This window comes from Bubalus bubalis, chromosome 13, assembly GCF_019923935.1.
Source record: "Bubalus bubalis isolate 160015118507 breed Murrah chromosome 13, NDDB_SH_1, whole genome shotgun sequence".
Taxonomy (NCBI): Eukaryota; Metazoa; Chordata; class Mammalia; order Artiodactyla; family Bovidae; genus Bubalus; species Bubalus bubalis.
The window spans coordinates 84139950-84166990 of record NC_059169.1 but is presented as its reverse complement, the minus strand read 5'-3'; the positions used below and the strand labels follow the sequence as shown (position 1 = coordinate 84166990).

At 38.9% G+C, this 27041-nt stretch overlaps 1 protein-coding gene across 2 annotated transcripts in view; it reads right to left on the bottom strand.

Annotated features, from left to right (window-relative positions):
• The window catches only part of PCDH17 (protocadherin 17), a 121706-nt gene extending 104963 nt beyond the window's left edge, over nt 1–16743 (bottom strand). The window contains exon 1 of one of the 2 annotated variants that reach the window (XM_044926871.2): nt 11311–16743. In XM_044926871.2, the coding sequence (XP_044782806.1) occupies nt 11311–13881 (2571 nt within the window). In that variant the 5' untranslated portion in view covers nt 13882–16743. The remainder of the gene's footprint in view (nt 1–11310) is intronic. The other variant, XM_006063742.4, reaches the window with a different exon arrangement.
• Nucleotides 16744–27041: the final 10298 nt, after the last annotated feature.

Sequence of the window (27041 nt, the reverse complement as noted above, 5' to 3'; positions counted from 1 at the left end):
TACACAGGCTTAGCTGCTCAATAGTATGCAGGACCTTAGTTTCTCAACTAGGGATAGAACCTGCGTCCCCTACATTATAGCGTGGATTCTTCACCACTGTACTGCCAGGAAAATCACTACTTTCTTAGTTTACTACAGCTGTGGGGTTTTCAAAGCCTTAAAATATATAACATATAACATCTGAATTGAATTGTTTCAATATTTTATAAACCATACCAAGTAATAGAATAAAAGGAAGATATTCTGACCAACACTGTTTCTGTTGATGTGATGTAAATTAGAGATAACATACATATATATTTATATTTATATATGCCTGCATACTAAGTGACTCCAGTCATGTCTGACTCTTTGCCACTCTATGGACTGTAGCCCACCAGGCTCCTCTGTCCATGGGATTCTCCAGGCAAGAACACTGGAGTGGGTTGCCATGCCTTCCTCCAGGAGATCTTCCCGACCCAGGAATTGAACTTTCATCTCTTATCTCCTTTATTGGCAAGTGGGTTCTTTACCATTAGTGCCACCTGGGAAGTCCATATTAATGTATCTACACACATCAATATAAACATATTGTGGAAATTGTGAACACTGACCACCTGTTTTTTTCCCATGGAGTGGCAATATTATCAGTATAACATAGAAATTTTCATTGCAGTTATTAAGAATGTAATAACTATGAGCAAAAATGATCAAATAGGCCACCTTCAAATACATTATTTACCAACAGATCAATATTTCAACATGTTTCTATAAACAACCTTAGCTTTAACCTGAATAGCTTCTAGGTTTGAATCTGAGCCCCAGCTCACATCTGATCAGTAATCATATGACATCACAAATAAGTCATATTTTAAGTGCCTACTATGTATTAAACTATGTTAAGTTCTGTCAACTACAAAGACAAGATGGATGTGATCACTCTCTTCAACCATTCTCCTATCTAGACCACTTTGTGATAAATTAACTTTATGAATAGAGTTATAACACTGAGCCAGAGATTCAAAACTATTCAAACTTAAAAACTTTAGTTATTTTGAGTGTAAATCAATTAGATCTTTATTAAGAATATAGTTTATACATCTCAGGGCTTCCCTGGTGAATCAGATAGTATAGAAACTGCTTGCAATGTAGGAGTCCAGGATTTGATCCCTGGGTAGGGAAGATCCCTTGGAGAAGGGAACAGCAACCCATTCCAGTCTTCTTGCCTGGAGAATTCCACAAACAGAGACTGGTGGGCTACTATAGTCCATGGGGTTGCAGAGCTGGACATGACTGAGTGCCTAACACTTTCACTTTACACATCATAATGAAAAGAAGGAATGAACGGAAACTGATGGAGTATTAAATCTCTTGTTAGCTATCCAGCCTCAATATTTTTATTGTGACTGTTTAAAAATCTTATGCATTAAGTAGCTAGAGATGAAGCACAGAATTAAAATACTTTTATCAGCTTCTGTTGATTAGATATTATTTCATAGTTCAAAAGACTGCACTTTTCTTTTTGCCTGCTAGTCTAAGTCCTACTTTTTCAACACTGCCAAATGGTCCTGCTACCATTTACTTCAAACTTAACCCAACAACGGAGTGTGATGGAAAATAATAACTACTCCTTTGCTGAGACGTTACATGTCAACTTTTCACCTAAGGCCAAATTTAATGGCTGACTTGTGAATCTTCATTTCTAGAGATTTATTATGGAAACACTGACATAACCTTTAACCAGAGCAAACAGAGCCACTCTAATAAGCAGGCAACACCAAAACTAAAAATGCACAAGGAACAGAAAGATCCTGGCAGGAATTAATCTGCCATTTTCACACATCTGCCCAAGGGAAGCATTGTAATTGCAAAATTTACTCTAAGACTGCTGAGACTCATAGTAATTATGTTTCTTTTTTTTTTTAATAGAAATAGCCACAGGTGGTAACAAATTGGGTTTTGAAACGGGGAACTGGGCATGCATTCTAACCCAAATTACTATGTAATTGTCTCAATTATTAAAAAAAAAAAATCATGGAAAACCTATTGCTCAAAATCAGAAAAAAAAAAAAAAAAGTCTCCTTAAATGTATTCCCTGTCTTGTTTCTCCCAGCTTAGTCATTTTGCTTCATTTGTTGGTATTGGCACAGCTGATGTGAGGGCCACACTGCAAGGTTACTCTTGTCAGTAACCTTATCTTGACTGGGAGTGGGATTTGTTTATTAAGATAGTTCCCTTATTTTCAGCCTTATTATCATCTAAGAATAAATACTAGCCTTCCTAGAAGGTCAGGATCTGGAAATTTATCTAATAATTATTATCCGTGCATCTGCCAACACTTAAAGTATAAGGTTATAAACTATTTTTTTTCAACCTATGTATTGTATCAAAATATTTCCTATTTTTCATATAATATCTTCTCTCAATAAATTGTCTTTATCCTACATTTAAATTCATGCATTAGCACCAATATATTTTCATTGCTCCTAAAATTACAAATGCACTTTGTGCCTATGCCATACCAAGTAAGAGTCACCTATATCTCCAAACATTTCTCATTAATCAGAAATTTCCTATTTAATCAATCAAGATTAAAGAGAATAAGGGTTGGTTTAAAACAAAAAGAAAAAACACAATTCATTAATGTTACACAAGGTCATCCAAAGCTAAAATAATAAACATAAAGCAATCAAGTGTCTTGCCTTAAAACTATGTGAAGGCAAAATTGCACAGAATCTTTAATTCTATCTTAATGGGAATGCTTGTAATGATAGATGGCTGATTTATCTTTCATTTTGCATGGTTTATATCTCCTCTTATTCATATTCTCAGTGCATTAAGTTGATTTGGGATAAACTATTTTAAAACAGATGCAAAACTGCCAAAGCAAAATAGAAATTTTGTGTCTTAAGAAGACACAGTAATAGAAGTCACCAATATCAAGCAATTTCCTGGGTTTTTGCTGATAAAACTATTGAAATCAAAACTAATTATTTTTCAAGTTGCCCAGAAATTTTTATACCTAATATTTATATAAAGATGTATAACTAAGCAATTGCCAAATTTGAAATGGAAAATATTTCCTTTTTGAAGCTAAGTCTTTTTTTTTTCTCAAAAATACTAAGGGATAACATTTTTTCTAGCAAGTTTTTCTAAGATTTTAAACATATTATTTCTCAAACATTCTAACTTCTTACTGTTACCTCATCTACTGAAATAGGGACATCAGTAAAAGTGAATTTTGGTAACCTCATACTGTGGATGGATAATCCTTCTCGTGGCAATTATAAGTGAGTTGTTTATATATATATATATATATATCAGTTCTTCATATGCAGTTGCTCTGGTGTTGTGGAAAAAGAGCAAAAATCTATCAAACATTCAGTCCTAAAATAATCTCAGTATATTCTGTTAAAAGATACTGTGTGCAAAATAAAATGAAGAGCTTTTAGCAAAGGTTTTTACTGAATTGGAGGACACTAAAATTCTAGGTATAAGTATAATTCAATCATTGCTTAACAATGATTACTGATTCAGGTAGAAATATTGTAAAAGTATACCAGTTGATGACTTATGCTTAAATTACATTTTTAAAGTTACCACCAAGTGGAGCTTAAGAAAACATACCTAAGCACCACAGTTGCTGGAAAGAAATTAGTTGAGTCATGTAAGTTAAACCTATCACTTAAAAATAAATATGCCATCAAAATAGCATTAGAAAAGTTGAGAATATAGTCATTATCCATATTATATATATCCATATTAATATAATTTACAAACATGTATCCGGTGTTTCTTGAAAACAGCATATATCTACAAAACGATTATGAATATATAGCTTTGAAAACATGAAATAGAGCTTTAATGTTCACACTTTCATATTCTACAAAGGCTGCTTCTAGTTGATAGAAGAAGTAAACAAGAAATTTTCCTTTAAATGGTCCCTTTAATATGTTTCATTAATTAAAAATCAATCAAAACTATTACAAGCCTAAAAAATAAATATTTTTCTTACAGCGTGTATTCTACCAAATAAGTTTCAAGATGATAACCATCTTTACCTTGCTTGTTTTTCATTCAACACAAATATGGTTCACGACCATTTCAGAGAATAGAAATATATAGAAAATAACTCAAATCTTTAAATATTTCATAATGTATGAAATAAAATGCATTTCTTATACCATTAAATTATTTTAATATATTCCATTCCCCTAATCAGAACAAAGTCTATTTATGTAGATTAGTTACATCTAAAGTCTAATTTATCCAACCTGTATTTATCCTTTGATCACAAAGCTTGTTAACTTAAATGGTCTTTTATTGTTATGATTCATTTTCCCATAATTATGCTGTTTAACTGCCTTATTTTTTGAATAAATATATGCAAACGTGCCAATCATATTTAGCACAGTTATGCTAGATGCTCAATGAACTGTAAGAGTCATTTCACTACAATAAAACTCCTTGGAATAGATCCAGGGCAGAGCCTACAAATACCAGTAATCAGAATGTCACTAGGATCAGAACAGACAAATAGAAATGTGCCACATGTATATCAATAGATTCTCTCAAACACTGTCTGAAACCAATTTTACAGTCTATCACTGGAAGAACACAGTGCACAAGAGTGAAAAGTGCCACCCACACTCCACAACTTGGCATCTGTATTTTGCTACATCTTTTTTTTTTTTTTGGCTTTACCTTAAAAATATTGAATTTATACTTCTGCAGTAGCAAGGACGCAATAACAGGCTTCTGCTTAGTCACAGGACAGAATGTTGATGCCATTAAGAACTTCTTTATTATAAGATAATTTATTTCAGGAGACCAAAGGATAGCAATACATCACTGTCAAAGCTAGTGGTGAAAGCTATGACTAACTGTAAAACACTGTGTGCCTTTGAAGGGAATTCTTGTCAACGTCTCCTTTGCTAAAACAGGTTGACAATAGGTTAGTGTAGGTCCAATGAAGATTTAAAAGCATTTCGTAGATGGGTGTCAGAAGTCAACACTATCTTCAAATTGATAGGCAAGATGACCATTATGTTAGTCTCTAACAAACAGACAGTCATTGGTTGAAGGAATTCAATAGGAAAAAAAAAAAACAAAAAAAAAACACCCTCTCCCTAATGACTTTACTAAAAGATGGCTTTAAGATAATGCCCAACGGGATTTATTAAACAGAAGCATCACTGAGGGGAATACATTCTGAAGCAATGACTAAAATCACAATTAGCAGGTGCATTTGTAAGAATTTACCCACTATTGAGTGTATTGCAAGACTTCTCAGCATAGGGGAGTTAAGTTTCACTTCCTAACTAGCATGAGACCAGTTCCAGTGGCTTCACCTTCCCCCTCTGGTTTCATCAGCAGGCTCCCAGCATATACTCTCACAGTGCCTCTAGACACCCCACCACACTACCTAGAGAATCAGAAAACTTGGGTTTCCTGCATTGCAGGCAGATTCTTTACCATCTGAGCCACCAGGGAAGCCCCAATCTACATAAACTCCAACCTACTGTCCACTGAAAGCCAGTTGTTCCTGAACTACTCTGGAATAACCGCCTCTATTTTAAGGAACTTCAAAATGTTTGAAGCTTGAAACAGTGAGATTATCAAGTTTAAAAATATTTTCAAGGAAAAAGCAAGGTTTGAGTTCATCCTAGAAAAGAAAACTACCTTTGAAATAAAAAAGTATAAAAATGGGCTAATATTTGTGCTTGACCTTTACGTACATTATACTGAAAACGTAAAGACATATACACATGTACATGAATACATTAATTTTTCCAGGAAGTTTGATTGTTCACATTTTCATAAATATGGGCAGAGCCAGCCTTCACTGAATTAAGGCATGTAAACCTTTATTAACCTTAAATTTTTAAAAATATTTTCTTAATTTACATCTCTTACTTATATAGATGTATTTCCACTGCATTTATTACATAAGCAGCACTAACAGTGAAAAATTTGAAACTGGAAAATAGTAGTGAAACATGATGAAGTATAAATATTATTGTTTTCAACAATATTAAATATTTATCTACAGATTTAAATATGTATATTTCTTAGTCTTTTAAGAGATAATGTTTGGGATTATTTTAAAAATAACATTTATTTTAACCTCATATAAATGTATATCTATGCATCATAAAAAAGTGAATAAAATGTACTATAAGAGCAACTTTTATAAATAAAAGTTTTTTGGTGTTCTTATTTTATTTTTTGAGTTTGACTTGATCAATATAGTGACAGGCAACAGGTAATGCTTTAGAACATGTAAATTTATTTTCTTGAATAAAAATATGTTCAAGCAGTTGAAATAGGAATTTTAGAGCATGCTTTTCTATGGCCTGATTGTACACAGCCTTAAATAGCAAGATGATGCCAAGAATAAAATCCTCCGTCCAGACTTCTATATAATAGTATTTATTGATATTACAAAATTCACTCATAGAATTCAAGAAAAATTATAGAAGTCACTCAAAGAACTTAAAATTAAAAATCATCTTACTCTTACATTTTAAAAGACTGATAAAGATGTAAGAATAAGACCTTAAAGATAATAAAGTACTATCTAGCTACTATTTTGAAAATTTTCTTGAAAACTAAAAAATATTGGTTAAAGAAACTATTACCTCATGAGCAGTTAGATCAGCTGATACTAAAAGTGAGCCTCGGGGTTCTAGTTCATATAGTAAAAATGTTATGACTTTTGTTTTTTTATTTATTATAAAATAGAGAAATGCACAGAGATTTACACTGCAGCTGAGATTTTCAAAAGCAAACACAAAACTAAGAATAAAAATAATAACATATTAAGAATGATAATAATTTGAATTTTAAACTCTTCTCCAAAGAAACTCAAACTGCTGAGCATCCACCTTAACTGCTGAGTAACTTTTAAAGTTTATTCCTACTTTATTCGTACTATTTTTAATATATAGTAAAAACAGGAAGCCAGCTTCCCTGGTGGCTCAGATGGTAAAGAATCTGCCTATAATGCAGAAGACCCAGGTTCAAACTCTGGTTTGGGAAGATCCCCTGGAGAAGGGAATGGCTACCCACTCCAGTATTCTTGCCTGGAGAATTCCATGGACAGAGGAGTCTGGTGAGCTATAATCCATGGGGTTGCAGAGTCAGACATGACGGAGTGACTAACACTTAAACTTAAAAAACAGAAAGATATGTTTTATGATTGTGTATTCATGTGAATTTGAAGTAGAACTGAAACCTACCTTTTAAACTGGACAAGATAATTCTAGAGGCATGCAGTAAGATAGGGATATTCCCTTCCTATTCAGCCCATCACAAACCCTAGAAATAGAGATGTATATCAAGTTTATGGAAATAAGTGCATGTAATTAATAAAATAGTTTCATCTTGGAATAACACTGCAAAAGATTCTTTAAAATCATGAATGGAAAAAAAGTTATTCACATACTTTGTGCTTGTTACTGAAATGCCTACCATACCAGAATACGAAGTTTTGAAAATTGTGGTCTTGAGAACTCATCTGGGCCCCAAGCCCAAATCTCTTGTATTAGAGAAGTAGCAATAAGACAGACAACAGTTAATGTTGCTAGGAAAGATGTATTTTGTCTTTCACCCTTTCATTCTAAGATACTGACTTTATTATCTGCATTATGATACTAGAGTCCTCTATGCCTCAATCTCATTTTTATATATTTGGATTGACTGAAGGTATTTTCATATGTTTAATTCACTTTTATTGAAAAGGCCATTCAGGTATATCAAAAGGATTTCCTCTTCCAGGATAAAAAGTCTAAAGTCAACCAGAATGTGAATCTTTTAAAATTGAACTGTAAAACACTGTGTAAGAATGTATTCCTTTCAAAAATTTATTTTAGTATATCTTATTCTGTTGGCTCAACATATTTTCTTCTATGACAGCATATTAAGATGACTACATTTTATGTGCTACAAAAAAAACAAAAAACAAAACTGAAAACACAGAAGTTCAAACAAAACTGGAAATTCTCCCACCAGTGAGAAGTCCCCAGCCTCCTTCCTCTTCTCAACCAGGCCATCATTGAAAACACCTGTGGAAAATTTACCCCGCTACCTAGTTATTCTTGATAAGTCACGATTAGCAGTAACTCGTGACAATTTGTAATGACCTCCACTTGATTTTAGATTCTCATACTAAACTATGAAATAATTCACATGAAAACTGCTCCGATGAAGAGTGCTTTTATAAATTTGTGTAATAATCTATTTGTCTAACTGACCACAAAATCTGTGTTCCTGTTTTATTCCAAATTACTTTTGTGGCTTTAAAGTTAATAAGATATTTCACTATAATAATATTGTATTATGATTCACACTACTGAGGATGTTTTAATCATTAGTCAATTGTTTGAACACTCTATAGATTGACTTTAAATGGGCTGAGAAACTTGAAGAAAATCTTCAATAAAATACTTTTTCACAAACCACTGTTTTTACACCAACTTACATGATTTTTTGGCATCTATTCTCAATAAAAATTCATGCTGAAAAATCTATAGATATTAATCCTAAAATTTTAGAGCCTGCAACTCACATAAAATCTTTTGAAAAATTTTAATTTGCGTTGTAACATGAGTCTTATAATCCCAAAGTTCCTAAATTCATTTCACCACCCTTTAACAGTGTATCTCAAAACAGTATGATTTTTTTTTCATTTTATACTCTGAGAATATTCTAAACAGCACCCAAGATGCTGGAAAATAAAGATAAACCAGATCCAATAGCTCCTTCTCCATCTGTATTCTGTGGATTAAAAACCTGTGGCGGATTCATTTTGATGTTTGGCAAAACTAATACAATTATGTAAAGTTTAAAAATAAAATAAAATTAAAAATAAATAAATAAATTCTTAAAAAAAAATTCTTCCTTCAGAAAGACACGGGTTTAATAGTATGTTTCCTCAGCAGGTTGTGTTTAATAAACACACATTAATAAATGAACTTGAAACAAGATATGGGATGCCTGAACACTTTAATTTGAGCTTGTCAGTTCTGCACAAAGTGTTTGCAGCACACTAGTTTAAAAAAGAAAGCAAAAAAGCAAGGTCACTGTACTCAATTTACTCTGTTCCCCATAATAGGCACTGAGAAAAACTTGACACAGTTACAAGGAAATTAACATATTAGGAACTTAAAAGGCATCCCTTATAAGACTGCAAAAACTCCCAGTGTAGAAACAATATGAGCAACTGAGCCAGGTTGGAAACCATTTCAAGAACTTAAACTTATCCTGTGTCTTTATGTTATGAAGTAAGATTCTGGAAGAAAGGGAATAGCAGGAAAACAAGGAAGTTTGCCTCCTTTGTTTTCTGTTTAAACTCTCTCTCCCCAGCGTGTGTGTGTGTGTGTGTGTGTGTGTGTGTGTGTGTGTGTGTGAGATTTGCCCTGGCTTAAGTTTTACTGCTAATGAGAGGAATCATCATCATCTGTCCCTCGGGCAATGGCCAGATTCAAGAACAGTATGGTGTAAACACTGCACAAGGACCCCTGTCCATCAAAGCCTCCTGGGTACTTCCACCCTAAACTGATCAGGAATCAGGCTTGCTGAGGATTTCACTGCACAAACTTCATTCTTATTGGACACTAAATAAGAATTCAACTCATAGTACTTGAAGAGGAAGTTTAAGCATTAACCCTCTGTGATATCTTTTTAACTGTCAATGGTAAACTATAAGAAAGTATATAACAAGTGTATTTATAGAAATTATCATAAATACCAGTTTTACACAGACTTTCATAGAAACTATAATTTTTATGGGAGAAATTTCTTGTTCAGTTTTATAGAGATCTCCAAAAATCATGATTACTAGTGTATAGCAAACATTGTAAAAAATGGGATTTAAAACTACAATGGGTACTCTGGTATTCAGTAGTGTTCAGTATGAGTCTGATTTACAAGGACATTAAAGTATTATAAGACACTGTTTTGCTGAGTTTTACTATTTGTTACACTTCTGTTTAAAATAATAAGATTATGAAATTCTACTACTCTGTTTTATAATAATAAATGTTTTTAATAATAAAAACATTACTGAGTCAAGTGTCACTAAAAGGTATTTGTTTTTCCAAAGCACAAAATTCTGAGTAAATTATTTTCATTTGCCCCAAACTAATTTTCCTCCCAAAATGTCACTTTCAGTAAACTCAATTTCAAATTGCAAGTATTGCTCATCCAGAGTAATCTTTAGCAACACACATTGATAAGCAAAAATTAAGTTTGTTTTTGTGACACAACCCAATAGTAGATAAAGAAACTAGGCAATAACTAAACACAGTACAATCAACTGCTTTTGTTAGTCTAGAGCCCATGCTGGGTCAGTTAGTTTTTTTCATATACCAATAATGTGAATCTACTATCTGATATATATTAAATATCACTTAGATATACTGAAAATATGCAGTATGCAAACTAAATGCATCCTGGAATTCTTTTTGGTACAGGTGGCTTTAGTGCAACTTTGCCTCCTGTTTTCACAGCAGAGAATGAGACCAGCCCTCTAATGTACTCTGTTCATCTCTCAATGACTTTAAGGAAACAGATCAGGAAAACCACAGGACAAAATAAATATAAACTTTTCATAGATATATATAAGTCATATCTAGAGCCTATACTTTTTCAAGTTTCTCAAAGATCTTCAGAATATAATTCACATTTCCAAGCTTAAGCTACACTAATGCACTGTCTGCAGTTTCAGCTGAAGAATTAATAAGATTTGTGCCCTTTAGAATACTTTTTAAATAGAAACACTGATTTGGGGGTGGTGGTAAAAACTGGTATTGATTCAGGCTCTGAAAATTCTTTACGGCTTGTTGGTTGATATGCTGTACTTAAGTAGTTAGCTTCTTTTAAAAAGTAATTAGCTACTTAATACTGGCGAATACATTTCTTTCTTTTGCCATCAGATTTTTTTAATGAAATACAAAAATTTTAAGTGAATTAACTGAAAAAAATGTTCTACTCTAGTAATCCTCTGTTGTGGAGAGAAATGCAGACCAGCAAAGTAAAATAAACTGTGAACACTGAACCCGGGTAACATTTTAAGACCTATAAAAAAAAATAAACGTTTAAAATGCAACAAAAGTAAGACATTTTACATCTTATAAATTTTCGACTATTCACATGGGAGGGGTTATGTGTAGACTATGCTGTGCAGGCAGTGGCCAAAGTGGAAATCCTTTTCCGTAAGTGCCCCTCTCACAGCTGCTGGCAGTGTGGCTCTTCCTGTTTCAAAGGTTTCAGGAGAGCTCCCCAAGCCAGCAAGAAAGCGAAGTCCCAGTGATGCTAAAAGTCTCCTACCTGAATTATGGACATCCGCGTGGCTGGGGTCTCGCTCGCGTTAGTCCCTTGTCCGGTAAAGCTGGTGTGGCAGCCCGCGTGGCCCTGGGGAACAGTCAGGTTGTTGGAGGCCGGTTTGAGATACATCACCTCTGACCGGGGCGAGCTGAGCGGCAGGCGCGTCTGGTAGTCGAAGTACATGGGGGAAGTGGCCAGGGAGGGGCTGCTCACCACATTCATGACGTTCATGGCGTTCCTCTCCTCCACCTCGCTCTGCACCAGCATTATATCGTTTTTGTTGATCTTCTTCTTCTTGCCCTTGCCCCCGCCCAGCTGCGGGTGGCTGTACTCGGCGATGCGGCAGTTGTAAGTGCGAATCTCCTTGTTCTCGCGCTTGCACTTAACAGCGATGGTGATCATGGCCGCTAGGAGGATGATGGAGATGGTGCTCAGGGTCACGATGAGCGGCAGCGACATGTCCCAGTGGCGCTGCTCACCGTTCACCCGGGGAACGCCCTCGGGCAAGGAGCCGCTCACCGAACGGATGATGAGCTTGGCCACCGCGGACAGGGTGGGTTTGCCGTGGTCCGTCACCTTCACGACCAGCTCCACCACTGGCGTCACGTCCTCCCAGAAGGGGTGCAGCGTGCGGATCTCGCCGCTGGATGGGTCGATTTCAAACAGGTGGTCGTCGTTCCCGTCCACGATCTCGTAGGTGAGGCGCCCGCTCTCGCCGAAATCGCTGTCGAGGGCGCGCACGGTGCTCACCAGGTAGCCCAGACCGGCGTTGCGCGGCACCTGCAGCTCGGCCGTGTCGTTCTGCAGCGTGGGCAGCACGATTACCGGAGCGTTGTCATTCACGTCTAGCACCGTCACCCTCACCGTGGCGTTGCTCTCCAAGTGCGCGGGCGCCCCGGAGTCCTTAGCAAGCACCTTGAACTCAAACGCCTTGGTCTGCTCATAGTTAAAGGAGCGCAGGGCGTAGATGGCCCCGTTGGTGGGGTTCACGGAGACGTAGGTGTAGATGGACACGTCGCCGATGTGCGAGGGCAGGATGGAATAGGACACCGTGCCGTTTTGGCCCAGGTCGGGGTCCTGGGCCAGCACCGAGCCCAGATACTCTCCTGGGATGTTGTTTTCGTGCACCTGCAGCACGTAGAGCCCCTTCGTGAAACGAGGCGGGTTGTCATTCTCGTCCAGAATCTTGACGGCGAACGACTTGGTGGAGTTGAGTGGGGGCGAGCCCCCGTCCCGCGCCACGATCGTCACGTTGTACTCGTCCTGGGTCTCGCGGTCTAGAGGGCGGTCGGTCACCACCGTGAAGAAGTTGTCGTAGTTCTCCTCCAACTTGAAGGGCACGGAGCCTCCCGGGCCGCCAAGGCCGCCGCCGCCGCCCGGCCCGCCTCCTCCCAGGACTCGGCACTGCAGCTGCCCGTTCTTGCCCGAGTCTCGGTCGGTGACCCGCACTAGGGCGATGACGGTGCCGGGCGGGGCCGCCTCGCTCAGCGCCCCCTGGCGCACGGAGACGAAACCGATGGACGGCGCGTTGTCGTTGCGGTCGATGAGCTTGACCGTGACCTTGCAGTGGGCCGGAATAGGGTTGGGACCCAGGTCTCGGGCCTGCACGTCGATCTCCAGCATCCCGTTCTCCTCATAGTCCAGGTTGCCCTTGACCCGGATCAGGCCGGTCTTAGGGTCGATGGAGAAGAGCTCCCGCACGCGGTCGGGCACGTAGCTGCTGAAAGAGTAGAGCACTTCGCCATTGGGACCCTCGTCGGCGTCGGTGGCGTTCAGATCAATGACCACGGTGCCCAGCGGGGCGTTTTCGGGCAGCTCCACCAGGTAGGAGGGCGCCTCGAAGACGGGGCTGTTGTCGTTCGAGTCAATCACCTTCACGTTGATTTGCACCGTGGCGGAGCGCGGCGGCTCGCCGCCGTCCAGGGCGGTCAGCACCAGAGTGTGATGGTTCTGCTGCTCGCGGTCTAGCGCCTTCTGGATAACCAGCTCTGGGAACTTGGAGCCGTCGCCGCGGGACTTGACGTCCAGCGCGAACAGGCCGTGGTCATCGCGCGTCAGCAGGTAGGTGCGGAGCCCGTTCTCGCCGGCGTCGGGGTCGTGTGCACTGGTGAGCGGGAAGCGGGTGCCCGGGGCCGCGTTCTCTGAGATGTCCATCTCAATCTGGTCCGAGGGGAAGGAGGGAGCGTTGTCGTTGATGTCCTGAATCTCTACCTTGATCATACAGATCTCCTTGTCATTGGCGAACACCTCGAGGGACAGCTGGCACTTGGCGTTGTGGCGGCACAGAGACTCGCGGTCAATGCGCTGCTTGGTGTAGAGGAGCCCGCTGTCCGCTTCCACGTCCAGCAGGTGCGGCGCCGAGTTCTCCAGCACCCGATAGCTGCTAGACTTGCTTCGCCCGCCACCACCGCCGCCTCGCTCTGAGGGCGGAAGCCCGGGCTGCAGTCGAGCATCCTTGCCGATGTTGCCGATCACCGTGCCGGCCCCTTGCTCCTCCGGCACTGAGTAATTCAGGTTTTTGAGCGTCAGGGCAGGAGCCCATAGGAGGAAACAGCAACAGATGGATAGATACATCCCAGACCGGCGGGGTGTTGGCAGAAGCAGCCGGACTGGAAGGGCTAGCGGATGGGTGCGCGCCAGCTTGGGGCTCCGGCGCAGCTTCCGCGCCCGACGCGAGCCACAAGTCTCTGTATCCTCTCTTCCTTCCGCTCCCGGGATGCGGCACCCGGCGGTCTCTCCTTATTCCGCTCAAGTTCCCCGAACCTGTTGATCTACAGCATCCGCACTGGGCTGGGAGCAGCGGTGCAGCGGAGCTGCAGGGACACTGAGCAAGGCGGAGGCTCCCTGCGGCTGGGGGCGAGCCCGGGGCTTTGTCTCTCCCTCCTGGACTTCGGGCGACTCAAACTTGAGCGATGAGAGCAGCGATAAGAAGGAAATCGCGTCTGGGGAGGATGGTAATGAGCTGAAGAATCCGTAGGTTTTCCTCACTCCCGCTAGGGCGCTGCAAATCCACTCCAGCTTTTTGCCTCCGGAATACTCTTCACATCGGGTGGGGGAGGGAGCTGGGAGGTGTGTCTCTAGGCAGATCAGAAAGTGAAATCCTTACTTTTTTCTCTTCTCCAGTGATGAAATTGATGGGAATGAGGAACAACGAAGAGAGAGAGAGTCAGATATATTGAAGCTTCCCCGAAGCCTTGTGAAATGTCTGCTTGCTTCGCGGGTTGGTCTGTTTTCAGGCAGTGTTTTGCTGCATTTAGAGATCTAATCTCGCATTGGCGGCCGAGGCAGCGGTGGCGGCAGACTGCATCTCCAAGCCAAGGGTGTTTCTTTCTTTATTTTTTTTTTCCTCCTTCTCTCTCTCCGTTCCGAACAGCCGAAGGGAGGGGAGAAAATGCAGCGCAAAGAACTAGTGTCCGGATTTGTAGTTTCCTCCCTCCACGAGGCTCCTCCCTCTCTTCCTCGCAAAAGGCTCTCCCCAAAGTCGAGGAAGCCACAGCCTGATCTGCGTTTGCGGTTTGAGTCTGTTGGGAGGAGGAAAATGTAGAGATGTATCTCCGCCTCTGTTGGTAGAACGCACTCTGATTTCTCTACGCTCAGCCAGTAGCCGCCGCTACCATCCCATTCTCTGCCCGCGAGCAAGGACTTCTCTCTCTGCAGTTTAATTCCAGTTTGCTTTTCTTCCCAGGCGAAAGGAAATCAACAGGCAACTCATGGTTGGATGTGCAGATTTGAAGGGGAAGGGAGAGGCGGAATAAAAAGGAAGGGGGAGCCACCCTCCCAGTCCTCGCACACACACTCTCCCTGTCTCTCGCTAGAAGGGAAACAGTCTCTGCATTCAGAGGGTTGGGCTGTCAAGTGCCTCTCTTTTCTTTCTATTCAGCATCTCCTTCCAATGGCCCTGCCTCCCAGTCCTCTTCATCTAGAAAGGAAAACCTTGGCGAGGAATAAAAGTGGTGAATATTTGAAGCGAATAAAGTGCGGGCTTTTTCTTTTTTCTTCAATTTTTTTTTTCCTATAGTAGGAGTGGGTTGGATGAAAGGAACACATCAAGGTTTGGCGTGATGCATTCTGCAGTCTCGCTCTCGCAGTCTCTCTGGGCGAGTCGCGAGGGCAGCGGACTAAGAGCTGCGGCCGCGGCGGTTCAGCCGGGGCACCCGCCCCGGGGAGCTACCGCCCAGGGGATGCTAGGCACGGGTCTGTCTACACATTATCTCGGATTCTCGAGGCGCCTCGACAAACGGGAATGACACATCCAGAAATGCAGGTGTTCCGATCTGCCGGATGAGTCAGAAAGAGCGGAACGAATCGAATTCACTCTCGCCTCATGGTCCTCCCTTCACAGACATTAGTTGTGGCTTCTTCCTAACGCTTTCTCTGACTCACTCTACAGAAAGAAAAGCCAGATTCATGTTTTGGGGAAAAAAAAAGAAAAAGCGAGAGAAAGGCAGGGAGGGGAGGAGGGAGGTGAAGCTGAATCCAGCAGCACTTTTACTCTACCTCTTTCTGCCGGAGTCCGAGGCTCTGGAAAGCAAGGCGTCTGTTTTGCTAGGTGTTTTTATTTTAAAAATAAAGGCGTAAAGGAACCCCCAAATCTTTCAATCTTGGGTGAGAAAAAAAGAGAAAAAAAATCTGGATTAGAGAGACTGTTCACAGCTTAGCTCCGCATCACAGTTCACGATTTTCCTGTCAGTGTTTTCTATTCACAAAGTCCAGGACTGGTGTGCGTAGTTAATTGTGCAGTCCGTTGTGGAGGCTTTTTTTTTTTTTCCTCCTTTTCTGTCACGGGTGGTCTCTTTCAATCTGGTGCCTGACAGGATCAGCTCACAGCCTGGGAAAGACGTGCGGATTTCAAAGCAAATAAATCCATGTCCGCAGGCACAGCACCGATGGAAAGGAAAGGTAAAAATTCAACAGTTGGAGCGGCGTCCCCCCGGCCGCCCTCCGCTGCCGCAACCGCCAGGCTCTCAGTCCCCGCTCTCTCCCCAGCGCCTCTCGCTGACTGACTCTATTCACCTCACGCCGCCGCTTAAACATTGATACTGATTCCCCGCCAGCCAATAAGCGCGAGGCGCCAGGCCCGGCCTCCTCTGCCCGCGTCCAATGGGAGCGCCGGACAGGCGACTGGGGCGGGGCCTGTGGCCCCGGCGCCTCAGAGCCATTGATCAGAGCCGCGAGACGGGGCCCGGCCGTGCTGGCCCAGCCCCGCGCTCGCTGCGGCGGGGGGCGCCCCGGGCCTCGCCGCAGGGTCCCCCGAGTCTTAAACTGCCGGGAGAAACGCCTCCTCCGTCTTCCTCTGGAAAAAAAGAGAATCTGAAAAAAAAAAGTTTGACAGCAATTTATTTATTGTTTTATCCGATGTACGCGGAACCCGGAATCGCAGAGTGCTTGCAGAATAAGATAGCTGCGGTCTTCCTGTTGGGCTTCTGCTCTCTCTCTCTCTCTCTCTCTCTCTCTCTCTCTGTCTCTCTCTCTCTCTCTCTCTCTCACACACACACACACACACACACACACGAACGCACGCACCGTACATTCACCCATACCAAGGGAGGCGTAGATCTTCCGGCTGCGCGTGTACCCATCTAAATGAGGTGCAGAGGGGTGTGTACTTGTTTCTCAGGCAGGGTGTGTGTGTTGTGTATTTCAGTGTGTGTGTAAATGCGAGGGTGCTGGCGCGCCCGCTTCTGCGCGCGCCGCTGCAAACAAACCTCGAGCAACAGCAATCAATATGTAACTTTCTGCATCCTCAGAAATATCAGCGGTCCCCAGGTACCCTGGCAAGGAAAGTCACTTGATTATGAAAGTGCTTCAGAAGAAAAGCAGAACGAAAGAGAGGCCATGTCTCCCCAGAGGAAAAAGCGCCTCTCCTTTAAGGAGAAAGGCTCACGGGCAATTCAAGCCTGGAGCTTGTTAAAACCCAAATCTGGCTAAATAATACTTAGAGCTTTACCCTTTTCAGTAGCCAGCATCTCAACCCAGATTCAAAGTAAAGCGGACATCCATATACTCACGCATAATAATTTTCAAGGTATTCTGTTTACCGTGATCGTGTTATTGAAGTTCCATGTGGAAATTTGAATGCTGTATCCTTAAGACCAAGTAGGTGTTGATGACCGTATTTGCCAAAGAAACTGAAACATAAACATGAAGACAGATCAGTGGGAAATCTGGTAAGATTCGTACTTTGTAAGTAACACCACCACCACCACCACCACCACCACCACCACCACTACACACACACACACATGCATAAACAAACACACACACAAATACACTCCTGATTCATCTACTTTTTCTACAGCTTTACTTCCTAATCTCAGAGATTCTTTCTCCCCAAACTATTATCACAAACATCCATAAGGGAGGACTTCTTTGTTCATGATCCAGTCATTCTGGGAAAGAGTTAAGAATGCAAAAGAAAATTGAAGTATTGAAATAGAAAAGGTGAGTGTTTTGATTGCTAAAGTATTGATCACAATTCATAAATACTAAAGTAAAGTTGCCATTTATAAATTGTGAATGACTAACACACAAGTCTGTAACATGAATCATTCAAGATTCAAAGAAATCAAATCCAGACCAATTACAAGAAAGTTCTGATGACTGTTTTTGGGATAATTGCTTAAAGATTCAGGTAAAGGAGCTATTATTTCTCAGAAGATTCAATGAGATAACCTATAGTATGAATTTGCAGATGATTGGATCCAAAGTTCACCAGTTCTTTAAAAGACTATCTTTAAGAGTTTAAACATGCAAAAAGGAATTCTTTACAGCCAGTCCTTCAAATCCTAAAATGTTTGTCATGCACATTCGTTTGCTAGACAGGAGAGCTAGAGCTTTGTTGAAAGCTAGGTTATTTTGCGAAGTGGGTGCCTAACCACACTGCCCTGTGAAACATTTCTCAAGCAGGGGTTAGTACCTCTATCCTAACGTGTGTGTCTTGAAACCTGAGGTGTAGAGGCTTTAAAAGCAGCCACTAACTTACGTCAAGAGTAGAGGTTACACATTCCTTTATTAATCATTACTTTTTTAAAATATGAAAAATCTGTTTTTTTTTTTTTTTTTTTTGCATTGCTTACTCATTCAAGGAAACTCATGAAATATTCTTACTTGAGGTTTACAATAAAGCAAACACAAGAGAATGAAAAACTTCCTAGGAAATGGTAATATGATTTATTGATTATTCTTAATTTGATGTTTTATTATCCAAATGAGGGGAAACCCACAATGTCTCAGAAAGACCAGCACATCCTCATGGACACCAATTTGCCCATCACCCCTCCAGAGTAATTGTATCACACCTCCCCCTAGTGTATGGAAAGAGAACTACCATGCTTATGGTGACTACCCCAGGGTTTTAGTCAAGGGTAGCAAAACAAAACTACTGCGTATCAGGTATCTTCTTTTTGTTTTAGTTGCTAAGTTCTTTACCGCTGAGCCACTAGGGGAGCCCTTAAGTCTAATCTTTGTCTCATCGCTATTTCATTTTTATAGGAAATTGAATCAAATGATATTTCCCATTGTTTGACTTCCCTTTAACCAGATACAATTTTTAAAACTATGAGTGAGTGAAGTCGCTCCGTCGTGTCCGACTCTTTGCGACCCGGTGGACTGTAGCCCAACCAGGCTCCTCCGTCCATGGGGATTCTCCAGGCAAGAATACTCGACTGGGTTGCCATTTCCTCTCCTAATTTGTAACACAAATTCTATTTTTCTTAAACCTTTTTTTTTTTTCTGTTTTGAATATCGTTTTGAATAATTTCTTTTTAACTATTCTTAAAATATTGAGTTCAATTTAAACAAAAATAGATTATGTAAGTATTGTTAACATTTCAAAGATCCTATTGGTTTTTATACCATAGGAGGCTATGAACATATGAGATTTAATAAGAAATCCAGAGGATTATAAAGTTGAGCATAACTCATGATATCTAGAATCTCATATTTCTCAAGAAAAGACTGGTTGATAATCATGATTTGAAATTACAATTGATAGTCTTAACCTTAAATCAAAATCATATTATTCTTTTGTTGTTGTTTAATCCTTAAGTCATGTCTGACTCTTTTGTGACCCCGTGGACTGTATAGCCCGCCAGGCTCCTCTATCCATGGATTTTTCCTGGCAAGACTACTGGAGTGGGTTGCCATTTCCTTCTCCAGGGTATCTTCCTGACCCAGGGATCGAACCTGCATCTTCTTCATTGCAGGCTGATTCCTTACTGCTGAGCCACCGGGGAAGCCCCATGTACTCTTCTTTTATTATCACATATATTGAACATCCAAAGTTTTTGTGTGATTCAAACAAAATATATATGCATGATGCCTCATTAAGAAAGAGTACTGAGAAATACTCACATAGACATAGCATTATTTAATTAATAAGATAATGTATTGTAGGTGAGTTTTAAAATAAATTGATTAGGTTGGAAAGCTTCAAACAAATATTAAGGTCTATTTTTATAGGCTGATAAAGGGTGATTAATACTGCTATGTTAAATCAATAATTAAATATCATTATTCATGATTTTTAATTACAAAAGATATTTAATTTTGCCTCCAAGAGACTCTTTAATGTTTATATTGACTAGCTATAGCTATAGTTCCAAGAGTTTATGCATGTTGTCAAAATGGCAGCAATTATAAAATTCTTCCAAAACTTGTCCTATTTGCTTCATTCTTGAATTCAATAAAATACAGTTCTTAAGAGAAATCTTTGCTGCTGATATTTTCAAATGTTTATATGACTGAAAAATTCTCTTCCCACTATTTCCTTTTCTGCCATTTTTACCATTATTTCATTACCTGATTTCATATATTTTTATTTAACAGAGAATTTTCAAAAATGACTTTAATAGCTAAACTGTTTTAGATTTAACAAGTATCAAAAATTTCCATATCATATTTAAATTTACAAGTGAATTTTTTATTTATAACTAGCTCCAGTTCCCATTGTCTGTTAGACATACTTGAGGTTCACCTCTACATACAGCCATTGATCAATTGCTAACTTTTAATCAAAGCTTCCCCTTTTAATAAATAACAAATTTATCCTACTAGAATAACAATGACTAAAACATCTTTCTCCTTTATGAATGTGAATAAAGATAAGTAAAATATGATTTTAATAAAATAATACATATTAAGTATAATTTTTAAGTTTCAAGAGAAACATTTTATAATTAAAACAGTTTGATTACTAAATTGCTCCTCTATAATAAATTAGAAAACAGTAAAGCATATCTATAAACAGTATGATAAATTGAATGTTAACTTTTTTCTCATTTTAATTAAAATGATTAAATCTTGCTATAAAAAATTTGTCAGGAAATGATATATATTGAATCCATTCTATATGATATGTATGTTATGTTACAATATAATATAGTCACATACAGTACCCTTCTCTTGTACACAGAAAGTAAGTTCCCAAAGAGCAGTCAAATTAAAATTACAGGATTAACCTTACAAAAACTTGGAATTTCTAGTAATTTGAAATTCACACAATAATAAAGTAAATTTCCAACTGGTGCTACATATTTTATATACATATATGCATTATTTTATATACATATAAATCAGAAGTGGACATTCATAAATTAGTCACCAGTGATCAACTTTTGAATACATTTTAGTCTGTTTATTTTAAAATATTGAGACTTAAATTTAAGAGGTAATTAAACTTTTTATATATAAGTTTTACAGTTGCAAACTATTTGAAGTGGTTTTAACAAAATGTGTGCATGTACTTGTGTGTAGAATACCTGAGAGAGAGCTCATACAGAAAATAGGAATCATCACCCTAATATGTTACAGTGTGTCTAATGTATTAATTAACATACATTAAAAAGGGGAGTTGGATTACATTGTGTAAAATGTAAGTGTGAGAAAAGTTATCTTGAACTTCATAAATTTCTAATGGCATTATTTAGATCTTCTTATGCCTTAGCCAGAAATAAGAGTTCAGTTAATTGTGAAACCGCCACTCTCCTGCCCCATAAGAAATTGCATGCTAGCTCCCCCTTGTGGCCACGTTGACTATAAAAAAGACAGGCATTTGTTTAGGAAATTCCCTGCGTTAAAGAATATAGATTTCTTCAATCATTCTTTGTATACTAGTTTTCAAAACAAATAAAAAGTTTTTGAATGAAAAGGTTAATTTACAGATGTAACTGATGATTTGTTAAGATAAAATGACTGAAGCTGGAAACAAAAATAATGATTTCATGAATGGTTCAACAATCCCATGCTAAGTTAAGCATGTTAGGACAATTTTAAACCTTATAGTTAAGCATGTCAGGAGAATTCTAAAACTGAGAGACCAGCCCTTGGAGGGAACCAGAGCAATTTGATTCAGTAGGTGGCACTCTTTCCTCAGAGTCAGTTTTGCTATGATGACCTGAAATGATGTTTCAAAAAGCTATGTCATTGGAGGTCCTGCCTTTCAGGTAAGGCAAAACCCAAAAGCTTATAATCACTTATTATTAATAACAGGTCAGATGTTTTTTTCCATTATTCTGAAGTATTTAAACATCCTTTCGTATAGCTATCGCACAGAGATCAATGAAAAGAATAGAATATATAAGAAGTACACTGAGCTCTTCAGAAAGCAAATAAGTACTCTACAAATCCTCTGCATTTTATTTATCATCATAATCATTAACCCTCCCAAGTCTCAGTGACAAGGTCTTACTTGAATAATTATGTCCTACTTATGTAAATTCCTCTTTTCAGTGAGCTAAACATATTATTTCCTCTTATCTTTTAAAAATTCGGAGCAGTTCAATTCAAAACCAAGCACTGTTAAACAGCTATTGTCTGTCACCCTGGAAATAGCAGACTTTTGTTTTAGGTAGAGAAACTTTGTTTAGCTTTTCCCTTCTAAATGTACACAAACAAGTACACATCTAATAACATTACTTCTGCTCTCAAGTGATGAAGTGATGTTTTTTAAATCATGTTAAATGTTAAATAAATGGAATCACTGGAATGAATCATCTTTAAAAATACTATGGCTGGATGGATTTTTAGAGCTGCTGAAACCTAATTTCTAACATCAGCATCTCAGAGAGTGTCCACATCTTTCCAAGTCAGTGTTAACTGTTTCTAGAAAAGATGAGAGAAAAAAGGCCATGGTCACTTATAAATTACCAATACTAAAACAGAAATATAATGACGTATTGTATTTTAATTAAATACTGAAAAACTTAAATCCAACTTTGGTGGTAAAAGAGCAATGTGTCTTTATTTCTCACAAAAATTAGTTACTGCAGTGTAAGTTTGATATGTGACAACCATAAATATAATATTAAACAAAAGAAATTTTAAGGCTTGTGTACTTGTTTAAATATTGGCCTGCTCAACTTCGAAAATGGACAAATTAAATCCCGAAATGTATTGGCTATATTAAGTAGATGAGTTAGGATTATCTTTGTTTTTATTCTAAATGATTTGATTGAGGCATATGAACCAGAGGAAAGCATAAAAAAGAATTTAAAATTATTGCATTGTTCAGTCATTTATACAAATATCAATGAACAATATTCTGAAAGTATATCAATAACATATAGTTTTAATTAAACTCTTTCGTGACAAGGATCCTTTTGAGAATCTGCTAAATGCTGCAGAACCCCTTTCCAATAAATCTGATGGTGATCTATAAATTCAGTTTGTACAAATATTTTCACAATACTTTTAGGAATTGTATATACTTCATTAGCATACTGACTGTGTACAAATATTGAAATAACTCTTTTAGAAGATGTTACAAAAGCAGCTTTGCTCTGCTAATATTAAAATTTTAAGAGAAATGAGAGGAATTTGTGTGATGCACTGCACTTTATGAGATATATTTTAATAATTGAAAAATCAGTTTTTTAAAAGAAAAAGCTTCCTGTACTTTGATCAGAAACCTCACATACAGTGGAAAGCTTAATTGATTGTAACTATTGTGCTACAAAGGATCCTCACAAGCGGCAAGGAAGTAAAAGATTACCCAGGGAGCAGCCTCTTCATTTTAGTACTCAGGTTTAGCAGCCAAAAGACCGTTGAGATATAGAAATCTTCCTCACTCTGACCGCTGAAAGATGGACATATAATTCTGCCTAGTTAGATATAAAGGGCCCTGTTACTGTGAACAGACAAAAGCAATTGGAGAAGGACATACTCATGGTGAGGATTTAAATGTTTATTTTATGACTCAGCCATTTCAACAAATATGAATTAGCAATATGCTAAAAGTGGTCACTAGATTGTTAAGTTATGGACCTTTTCAGGAATTTGCTGAATGCTTTAGAACCAATTTCCAACACATTTCATATAAAAACATACATAGAAAATAGTACATAGTTTGTAAGGGAGCATTTATAAAGATGCAACCCGTAGAATTCCTTGTGCTCCATGGACTCCAGATTAGAAGACTCTTGAGCACTGTGGACAGTATAGTGTATCCCTCCAAGTTGTTTCAGTCAAGACTGAAAGCATTTGAGAAAAGAAAGTCAAAGTACTTTGAGATACATGCATACATTCAGAGGGGGAAATATTTCTGATTAATCCAAGTCTAAAATTTTGTTTAATTGGAAGTATTAGTTTCAAAGTGAATTGATGACATGTGTGGATGTCACCTATTCCTCCCTTGCCTCAAATCTTGCTAAATTATGATTGACAATATCATCAGAAAAATAAGGGAAAAATAAAAGTGTGCATCTTGTGAAAAAGGCAACAATGACATAATTGAATAACAAAGAATGTTTTGTGGATACAGTTGAGATGGAACTAGATGGAAGGAAACTTCTGAAATCTTAGCTTCCCAGAGTCACTTACCTGGGTGTAAGAGGCAGAGATTTGGAAAAATATAAATATCATGCCCACTGGAGAGAAAAAGCTGAAAGAGCAGGTGGTGGGGAGAGAGTGGTTGCATATTTTATCAGTAGTTCTGAGAATTGCAGCAGATGACTGAGCCTTTGCTTTTGTCTGGATCTGATCAAAATCCGCACAGTCTCTTAGGGAGCTGTCTACCTGTCTTTACTCTCTGTGAAGATCAACCAGGTAAATGTATCATTCTTAAAGATAGGTGCAGAGGGGAGTTTCAGAACCACATTCAGGAAGCATATATTCTCTTGTGAAGTGGAATTAATGCAGAAAGTCTTTCCAAAATTTTGGTTCATATTCTCAAAAATATTTTTGGTTATAGTGAATCCAAGATATTTGAAGAAGAAGCCATGTAAAGGAAATAGTACAACATTTGAAAAGTCATGACTGCAATTTGTAAAACTACAGTAGGTTCGGTCAACAGCAGAAAGAATACTGGAAAAAAAAAAAGTACAGAACTATATGAAAAACATCAGCTTTTTTTTCTTTTTTTTTTTTTCTGTAACTCAGAGGAAAGAAGCCAATGTAGAGAAATTAACTCAGAGAAAAAACAAATACAATGACAGGTGAAGGGTATCCATTAACAAAACACAATAGTAAATAACAGAAATTGTAAAAGAGATAAAGAATAGAATGGGAAAATGAGGAAGATCAATAACCTTGAAAATATGAGGGAAAAGGTTTTGGGGCTAAACAAATAACCAGTTTTATTAATTGAAATGTTTTATTGACTACCAGGTGAACTGTAAAAGTCAAGTCAGAAATAGTCCTTTAATTTTTGAATTTCAAAGATGGTAAGAATTATTGTTGTGTTATCTCCAAGTGATGCCCCTCAGTGCAGCTCTGTGTGGGCTCCACCCTGTGGGCAGAGGGAGCAAATGAGCAGCAGTTGCTACATTTGTTCAAGTCCCAAGCCCACTGGTCCCAGGGGTGGGTTTCTACCATGTAGGATAAGTGACATTTTCAGAGAGCAAGCTGATGGGAGGAGGAGCAAGACAACATGGAAGTTGAATTCCTTGACCCGTAGGCAAATATCAGAGCTAAACCATAGTAGAAAACAGAGCTCTACATTATCCCAGAAGCTCCTTAGCATTTGGACTCAATTTAAGATTTTTATAACTAATGCACATTTCTCCTCTCATGACTGCCTTTATTACGTAGACTCATTCTACATTCCTCCCTGTAGCCAGCCAATGACATTTCAGTCTTAAATAAACCTTGACTCCATATACTCAGAGTCCTACCTTCTCTTTTCTTTTCTCCTGTATTAGAGTAAAAGTGCAATGTCCACAGTTATGCACATTTCTTCTCCCTATTTTGTTTCTCTTTATTTGAGGTTAGCTGAACAATTTGTTTCCTGATTTTACCAAATGATTTTTTTTTAATTATTTCTAGTAACTAACTTTAGTGCATTTTTTTTTCTCCTACAAGATAGATTTTTCTTCTAAATTTCTCATCCTAACAATACTACACATTTAATACAGAACTGGCTCCTTCAAATCAAGAAAAATGGAATCATCACATGAGACCAAAAAAAAGAAAAAAAAAAAAAAAAAACACCTGTACAAGTGACACACATGCAGAAATATAATTCATTCACCGATTTAGTAAAGGAGATGTACATTTTAGGTCCTGGAATTATAATAGTTAACAACGCAGACAAGAAAATTCGTCTGTCTGTGATTCAGTATTATTGGCCAAATTCACATCTATGTGACCAGAAGAATGAGATTTCCGCTTTTCGGCCAGGAGTCTCCCTCAGTCCCCTAAGACTGTCGGCATCACTCGTCACATTGTCCTCTCCATCTTCAAAGCAGCAGAGCCCGTTTCTTCTCAGGCTTTGAACCTCTCCGACTTCCCTATCTGTACATCTCTTTGCCTCCAACTGGAGAAAATCCTCTGCTTCTAAGGGTTCATGCTGTTAGATTTAGTCCACTCAAATAACTCAGGCAATCTCCCCAAATGGAAGTCTGTAACCTTATTTATGGGCCTCCCTGATGGCTCAGACGGTAAACAATCCGTCTACAATGCAGGAGACCAGGGTTCGATCATTGGGTCTGGAAGATCCCCTGGAGAAGGGAATGTCAACCCATTCCAGTATTCTTGCCTGGAGAATTCCATGGACAGAGGAGCCTGGCGGGCTACAGTCCAAAGGGTTGCAAAGAGTCAGACACAACGGAGCAACTAAGCACAACCTTATTTACACCAGTGAAGTCCCCCTTTCCATATGCTGCAACATATTTGCAGAATCCAGGGATTAGAATGTGGACATCTTTGGGAGGGGCATTTTGCCACAGGGCTTTACACAAAGAGGTTGGATAAATAAGTTACAGAACAGCTGTATGTTAGCATTCTACTCCAAAGTTAATATAAGAAAAAGTAATGAAATGCAACAGCTCAGAAATTTACATTAAACAGCATTTAATAAAGCAGTATATACAATATTACAACTTTCTCAAAACTTGTATATACATTAGTTCAGTTCAGTGGCTCAGTCGTGTCCGACTCGTTGCGACCCCATGAATCACAGCAAGCCAGGCCTCCCTGTCCATCACCAATGATCAACTCAGGGGTCAAGAATCTGCAGGAGACAAGAGTTTGGTTCTTGGGTTAGGAAGATCCCCTGGAGGAGAGTATGGCAACCCACTCCGGCATTCTAACCTGGAGAATCCCATGGATGGAGAAGTCTGGTGGGCTATAGTCCATAGGGTGGCAAAGAGTCAGACAAAACTGAAGTGACTGAGCATGTACCCTTGTTCATATAAGCAATGTTAATTACCATGTTTGCTTTTGTTCTTCTCACCTGACAAGTCTTTTCCTTGCATAAATGATTCAGTTTCCTGAAACACTAGAATTCTACAGGAAACAAC